General features: G+C 50.6%; 1 protein-coding gene across 1 annotated transcript; it reads left to right on the top strand.

The window, feature by feature from the left end:
• Positions 1 to 307: 307 nt before the first annotated feature.
• On the top strand, positions 308 to 8,244 carry LOC145720016 (TRPM8 channel-associated factor 2-like; the record flags this gene model as incomplete). Its single annotated transcript, XM_081811654.1, has 6 exons — positions 308 to 1,311; positions 1,606 to 1,703; positions 2,735 to 2,948; positions 3,256 to 3,495; positions 4,355 to 4,692; positions 6,129 to 8,244. Coding segments are annotated over 6 exons (2,149 nt in total), but the record flags the coding sequence as incomplete, so codon positions are not given.
• Between the last annotated feature and the right edge of the window lie 19 nt (positions 8,245 to 8,263).

Raw genomic sequence — 8,263 nt, 5'->3', positions numbered from 1 at the left:
TGTGCCGCTACCACACTCCTCAGTATCTCATCAAGTCTGTGACCACGTCGGTTATAAGAAGCACCATTATCTTGTGTGTCACGAAGTAAGAGCAAACACTGCCAATTAGACAAGGTTATGCCATCAGTTAGTTGTTAAAAGGTGGAAAAATCTGCCTTAGACTCAAAAAAGTAAATGGCATCACATCCTCCAATCCTAGCCGTTATTAGTGAGAACGAGAGGGCCGTGAACGAGGTCGTCTGTGCACCCCCACACAGACTTCCCCATCCAGTGAGCTTGTTTCAGTGCTTCTTTGACTTGACTGTAGCCCCTCTGTCCCCCTGTCACTTTGCAGGTGTGGGGATGATCTCAGGCAGGATCAGCAGCAGCTCCTGGAAGGGATCTCAGAGCTGGACATCAAGACGGGAGGGGTCCCCTCGCAGCTGCTGGTGCACGGGGCCCTCGCCTTCCCTCTGGGGTTAGACGCCTCGCTCGGCTGCTTCCTGGCGGCTGCCCGCTATGGCCGGGGCCGGGTGGTCCTGGCTGCCCATGAGGCCATCCTCTGTGCACCCAAACTGGGGCCCTTTCTGCTCAATGCTGTGCGCTGGCTGGCCAGAGGCCAGACGGGCAAATTGGGGGTGAACACACATCTAAAAAACCTGTGTGCCCTCCTGTCAGAGCGTGGCCTGGAGTGCAGTCTGCAGCCCCATCTGACGCATGACTTGCGTGTCTACTGCTGTGTGGCTTACAGTGACCAGGAGGCTAAGCAGCTGCAGGAGTTTGTGGCCGAGGGTGGGGGCTTGCTGATCGGGGGCCAGGCCTGGTGGTGGGCCTCCCAGAACCCAGGCCGCTCTGCTTTGGCTGGTTTCCCCGGTAACGTTATCCTCAACGGCTTAGGCCTCAGCATCCTAGCTCAGACCCTCGACGCAGGCTGTTTCGCTGTCCCTACCCCCGAGATGCTGAGCTACCACTTCCGCAAGGCGCTGTCCGATTTCCAGGCTGCACTGAGCCATGGGGCTGGGAACTTGGAAAAGCACTGGCTGGCAAAGCTGGGAGCAGATGGCGCAGCCTTCCTACAGATCCCTGCAGAGGGGGTCCCTGCTTACATATCCTTGCACCGACTCCTGAGTGAGACGCTGCGTCTGTCAGGCCTCCCAGCTGTGAGCCGGGAGCACCCTGTGGCTGGTGACTCCTCTGAGGCTACACTGCTCTGCCTGGCCACGGAGCTGGCACACTCTGGGACTGACTGCTCCCAGCTGGTGCAGGAGCTTGGAACCTGGACCTGCAGCTCAGGACACCCCATCACTGTGGAGATCGATGGGAGCAACCCAGGTACAGAGTGAGGGGTGTGGCCAGAGCATCAGAACCCGGGGGAAGGTGGGGTTCCCGGGCTCACAGGACACTGCGGGTACTGAAGCTCAGGTGGGCCAGCTTCACTGTCTGTCGTGTCCTTTTGGGAAGACGGGGCTGGGGTTCTGCTGAGGGTTTTGGAGGGATGCATGCCGGAAGCATGGATGAGTTGAGGGAGGCGGGGCAGGGGCTGTGCCTCCAGGAGGGGCTGTGGGGCTCCAGGTGCTGCGGAGGCAGGTGAGTGAAGAACTCAGCCTTTCCTATGGCTTTTGTCAGGCCACTGTGATGCCTGGGTGAGCACCGGGCTCTACCTCCCAGGTGGACAGAGTGCAGAAGTCTTACTGTCTGAAGCCGCAGCCTCTGCCGGCCTGAAGGTAAGGCCAGAACCCCCACTGCCGACACCCCAAACCACAGAGCCACCTCCTTTTCCTCAGCTCTCAGCAGTCCTACCAGGAAGCCAGGAAGGGACTATTCTGCCCATTTCACAGATTTCACAGATGAAGCAGCTCAATTTCAGGGAGCCTAAGGGAGGGACTGAATGCCAGAGCTAATTTCAGGTACTTGAACCTAAGCCCCTGGATTTCCACGTGGGGTGATTTTACCCCTTCCCCCCACGGGGATATGAGGGGGGCCAGGAGCACCTGTCACATCCTCAGGACTTCGCCCGCTTGGCCAACAGCACACAGCCTTTCTGCGTTGTACATCATTACCTGGACACCTGAAGGGTGTGCTTCATCTGACCACAAAAATAGGCCCTAGAGGCAGAATTAAAATTGTCCTGCCTTACCTCTGAGGGTCACTTCCTGTTACAGGGTGTCTTCTGTGTCAGCCTCCTTTCTGGAGCTCGCTTACATGAAACCTAAGAAAAGCAACCCCAGGACTCCGGACAAAACAGCCCTCAACCCACCTGACCAGGAAGGGGAGCCCTCGACAACGGGGGAAGTGAGAATCAGTCCTCCCCACTCAGGCCAGATCCCGCCGCCTCTAGATGGGTGGTCTCCTGTCTGTGTACAAAGGGTCACCGGTATCCCCTCTGGCTCATCCTGGCTTTGGAATCACCACACTGGTGTAGGTCCTGCCACAAGAGCCCGGACTCCACCTGGTACAGAGGCTCCGCGGGGCCCTAGTCAGTATCAGCCTCAGGATTATCCCGCCTGGTCTGTCTGGTGACAATCCATTGTAAAGCTGTTTAAATCCCTGGAAGAATGGTTCCACATACCTTTCAGTCCCGATGACTTTTGGGGTACTAAAATGTCATAGGTTTCCATGCATAGCTCATTGAAGGAGGAAGCTGGTGTTTTTCTAGTACCTGCCATTCACCCATCACACACACAGCACCCCCCCCCCCCACACACACACCATAGGGACCTAGTTCCTCCTACATATGGTGGAATCACCTCCCCAGGTACAGATTGGCTGCCACACTGATAACTTGGCCAAGGCCAGCAAGCTGTCTCGAGCCCCTGTGGTGACTCGTCAGTGCTGTATGGACAGGACCATACTACCCATCTCCTGCCTCTGGGGTGGCCTTCTCTATGTCATCGTGCCAAAGGGCAGCAAACTGGGCCCCATATCTGTCACCATCAAGAGGGCTGTGCCTGCCCCGTACTACAAGCTGGGTGAGTGGACTGAATGCTGAGGGAAGATGGGGCGCTGGGGATGCCACCATAGTTATGGGCCAGTTGCTAAGGAAGGGTAGGGTAGGGAATGGCGGACAGAAGGGGGGAAGAACCGTTCAAGATGTAAGCAGAGGTGGGAGCTATGGAATACCATGTCCATTGAGACTTCCGGCAGAACCAAGAGGCCAGTCCTTCACTTCATAGCATGTAGACCCACATGTTAATAGTTCATTATTTCGGTGTCCTCCTCCTGGAGTTCAAGGTAAGTTGGGGAAATGGGTGACAGGCCCACAATATTTATTCCCAGGTAAGACATCTCTGGAGGACTGGAAGAACTGTATCCAGGAGAGCCCGGCTCCCTGGGGAGAGCTGGCAACAGACAGTATCATCTTGACGGTGCCGACTGCAAACCTGCGAGCCCTGGAGGACCCCGAGCCGGTGCTCTGCCTCTGGGATGAGATGATGCATGCGATAGCCCAGCTAGCAGCCCGGCCTTTCCCTTTCTGCTGTCCCGAGAGGATTGTTGCTGATGTGCAGATCTCAGCTGGTGCGTGCTCCTAGTCAGTGGATGCCATTTTTTCATTCTTTTGTCTTTTTTAATGCCCCATATGTGAAAGGCATAATCTCACCAGTAAAGGAAAAAAGACATAACAGACGCAGACCTTGATGGGGGTGCAAAGATGTTCCCATATGAAAAGGTGAATCATTTACATCTACAAGGTGAGATTTCACAGGATGGTAAAACAATCTCAGGAAAAAAATGCTACTAGGAGTTCACAGCAATGAGCCATCTCTTCATTGTTTCAAGGAGAAACAGCAATGTTCCTTCAAACAGAAGTCAGAGTTGGCAATGGAAGGAGAGTAAGGAAAGAAGTTTATGTTAAGTATTGACTGGTTTACATGAAAGAAAAATAAGGAAATGTGGTTCTGACATAGAGAACATTCCTTTGGACCTCAGTTTTCTTCTCTTTAAAAAAGGAGAAGATTATCTCTGCTAAAGAGCATAAGTGTGTACAACGGTGGCTTACATGGCAGAAGAACTGACATACCTGTAGCCTCAGGGATCTCAAATCCAGACACAGGACATAGTGTCACAGGAAACTCACACAAAATGAAGCACTGAACCATAGTAAGAATGGCTATGTAAAGTATATTCATCTTGTTCAGGGCCAGAGCGGGGAGGAGGGCATAACCCTGGCATGAAAGGCTGGGAAGGGGGCTGGAGACTGTTCAGTTTCTGACCAAGCAGAGCAAGCCATCTACTTTCTAATCAGCATGGAGATTCGGGCATTACTGGGGGCAGCCAGGATGGTGAGGAAAAGTTACCCAGCGGAGAGGCATGAAGGGAAATGGTTTGGGTGCCCCCCACCTCCGCCATGCCTCATCTCTTCCTTCTGCATTCCCAGGCTGGATGCACTCAGGATACCCCATCATGTGCCACCTGGAGTCGGTGCAAGAGCTCATCAGTGAGGCAGGCATGAGGAGCACGGGTCTGTGGGGACCCATCCATGAGCTGGGTCACAACCAGCAGCAACAAGAGTGGGAGTTCCCACCACACACCACTGAGGCTACCTGCAACCTCTGGTCTGTCTATGTGCATGAAACGGTCCTGGGCATCCCCAGGGCTAAGGCCCACCCTGCTCTGAGCCCTCCAGAACGAGAGCAGAGAATCATAACGCACCTGGGAAAGGGAGCGCCCCTGCATGACTGGAATGTGTGGACAGCTCTGGAAACATACCTACAGGTATGGAGCAGAAAGGCAGGGAGGTGAGGGCGAGCAGACCCCTCCATCATGTAGCATCCTTGGACCCACTTCGTACCCCCTCCAGCCTGGGCATGGGGGACCTGACTGCATAGTGGGACTTCTCTAAGACTGAGGAAATAACACCTTCCCCAGGCCCCTTGTACTTTGTGATGTTAAGTAAGAGGAAATGAAAAGTATTCTGGAAACCAAGTAGAGAAACTACAGCTTACTGTTCTACCGGTCATGAGCAGAAGTTCTGAGTTAGTCATTCCTGAGGTTGGAGCCCAGCGCTTCCACTCACTGGTTTTGACTATGGTCTCCTAATAAGTGCTCCAGAAGTGGGTGTTGTTTTGTTGTGCTTTGTTTCTCTTCACCTTAGTTTTGTGGATCAAGTGAGTGTTGCATCCCTTCGTCCCTTCGTGACAACAGTGGTGTGTCTCCAGGACAACTGCATTACAAGAGGCTTTTTAGGAGATAACTGTTGTCAAGGTTCTCTGACTCCAGTCATCCCACTTGAACCTGAAATGTTCTTAGAATGAATAAATGAATAACCAACCAACCCAATGGGAGAATACCAAAGTCCTGAAGCAGGTGGGCTTCCTGTGAAATATGCACAAAGCCCTGTCGTCTCCCCCAAACTGCTCTGAACATTAACATTTCCGAGTTGTCAAAGCTGTTCCCCAGATGTCATCTGTCCTTAGGTTTTACACCCCAGAGTCAGAATTCTCCTCCACAAAAGGGCGAGTTGTCTGGGACACCCCAGGATCCCTGCTCATTCTAGACCTCTATTATCTTAGCTGACAAGGGCCTCCTGGCTGTGGCTTTCAGGTAGGCTGCCCCTCTGTGAACATGAGTCACTCTCTTTTTGAGCCCCTTGTGATATGCCTGCTTCTTCCTGTTTTGCCCCAAAGGGAGTGCTCCACAGAGCAAAATAGTAGCCTTGAAAATAGTTACAGATCTGAAATGGCTGTATAAAAACAGGGATTTTATTATGTCTGCAAAGTGTTGGAAGTTCTCAGCCTTTAGGGTCCCAAAGGCCAAACATGTGAGATATAAGGGTTTCCCATCTCAGTCAGGCTCAGACCCGTCTGATGCCTAGGAAAACATTTAGTATCTGGGAATATAATTTTTTTAAATTAGAGATAATTATAATAACTCATTTGTTGAATATTTATGCCTTTTCAGGTATTAGCTTCCCTGTGAAGTCCCCTACTAAATAGAAGGGTTATAGGTTTTGTGGCCAAGAGGTGGAGTGAGCCAACGGGATTATATTTATGTGCAAGGGTAGGGTAGGGACACAGAGGCAAATCATGGGAGGGAAGCTCATGAATGATCAAGGGGAAGGAATCACTATAACTGAAATACACTTTGAACGTGCAAGTTGCAGGTACTTCCACAAACTGGTTCCTCATCCTGTCCCTTCTCTCTCTTCTCAGCTCCAGGAGGCCTTTGGGTGGGAGCCATTCACCCAGCTCTTTGCTGAGTACCAAACGCTTTCTGGCATCCCCAAAGACAAGGATGGCAAGATGAATCTGTGGGTGAAGAAGTTCTCTGAAAAGGTGCAGAAGAATCTGGCTCCATTCTTTGAGGCCTGGGGCTGGCCTGTCCAGAAGGAAGTGGCGAACAGCCTGGCCTGTTTGCCTGAGTGGCAGGAAAACCCCATGCGGGTGTACATGCATCCTCAGAAGTAAACGATGGCAGCAAGGTGGTGGGGGAGAGGCAGTTAAGTCATAAGACAAAATGATACCAACGTTCTCAGGAAAATGCCTTTGTTACTGTTCCCCTGTTTATACTGTTGCTCTCACTGACTTGTTTCACCATCCTAATCCTCCAGCAGAGGATCTTACATCTGCCCATTAAGGTCCTGCAGGCTCTCGGCTCCTACTTTTGACCAACAGTTCTTTTTTTTTTTTTTTTTTTAAGATTTTATTTATTTAAGAGAGAGAGAGAGCACAAGAGAGCGAGCATGAGCAGGGGGAAGGGCAGAGGGAGAGAGAGAGAAGCAGACTCCCCGCTGAGCAGGGAGTCAGATCATAACCTGAGCCAAAGGTAGATGATTAACCGACTGAGCCACCCAGGTGCCCCTTGATCAACAGTTCTAAAGACTATGGGTTACCATAATAATCTGATATCACTCCCTCACCCCTGCTAGCCCTGAACATGGCTGTTAATTTCTTATGCTTTGGGAAGTTTTCTAATAGCAAGAGAGACAGGCTGGTATAGAGAGCCCTGAACTTGATTTGGTACTATGGAAAATCTCTTAAAAAGTCTCTGTCTATGCTTCTGTATTCTCATCCATGACATGGGGATAAAAGTCTGGTGTTTGATAATGGTAAACATGTTCGTCCACTGCAATATGCGTACACATGCAAGGGTATTCTTTAGCTTTTGCCAGGGCCCATGGTGGTCTGTCTGGACAACCTGAAAACTGAATCCCACTTCAGAGTTGGCCACCTTGAGGTGGGCATGCAGTCTCTGTGTAAGAGTGTTTAATGCATTATCAGTGTTGTTCCAGTGTTGGAACACTGGATATCACTGATAGTTACTGAGATCCTGGCCTGTCTTATGTCCCTTCTCCCACCTCTGGAAGGATTCTTGGGTATGACCTAACCCAAAGAACTGTGTAAACTCAAAAGAGACAGTATAAAGAATACCTGGGTGGCTCAGTCAGTTAAGTGTCTAGCTCTTGATTTCAACTCAGGTTGTGATCTCAGGGTCGTGAGATCAAGCCCTGCGTTGGGCTCCACGCTCAGCAGGGAGTCTGCTTCTCCCTCTCCCTCTGCTCCTCCCCCTGCTCACTCGCCCTTTCTCTCTCTCTAAGATAAATAAAATCTTAAAAAAGAGAGAGATGGTATAAACTCAAACTGGATGTCACAAAGCCACTTAGTCTTCTTGGTTAGTTCCATCTTCTAGTACTTTTGTTTCAACCAAAAGTAAATGTCACGGTAGCAAAGCCTGCCAAGTCCACCAGCCTGTTTGTTCTTTGCACAGAATAGGCAACTGACCCCTCTGGTCACCACAGAATCAAGGCGGTGTCTGATGTTAACAGCAGCCATGATGAGAAGTCTGCCTGCACAACAGGCTTCACTTGGGACCAGGATTATTCTGGGCACAACAGACCAAATTAACCCACAACGCAGCCTCCCTGAGCTTTCGCACAATCCATTCCAACCCATCCCAACTCTTTGGCTAGGTGCAGTTCTCATTAGAGCTCCATCTCCAGGATTAATGATGGGGTGTGGCCATTTTTCTCTAGCTTGCTTTTATTTTTTATTTATTATTATTTTTTTAATCACAATAATAGATTTATTGAGCAATTGTGTACCAGGTACTATGCTAAGCCCAGTACAAACATTAACTCATTTAAATCTCCCATTAACTTTTTTATTTTAATTTTATTATGTTATGTTAGTCACCATACAATACATCATTGGTTTTCGATGTGGTGATCCACAATCCATTGTTTTCGTGTAACACTCAGTGCTCCATGCAGTACGTGCCCTCCTTAATACCCATCACCGGGCTAACCAATCCCCCCTCCCCTTCCCCTCTAAAACCCTGTTTGTTTCTC

Source organism: Leptonychotes weddellii, unplaced genomic scaffold, assembly GCF_054177405.1.
Source record: "Leptonychotes weddellii isolate Sample4059 unplaced genomic scaffold, ASM5417740v2 HiC_scaffold_9158, whole genome shotgun sequence".
NCBI classification, from domain to species: domain Eukaryota; kingdom Metazoa; phylum Chordata; class Mammalia; order Carnivora; family Phocidae; genus Leptonychotes; species Leptonychotes weddellii.
The sequence above is the reverse complement of the archived record's forward strand: the minus strand, read 5'-3'. Positions and strand labels throughout refer to the sequence as shown.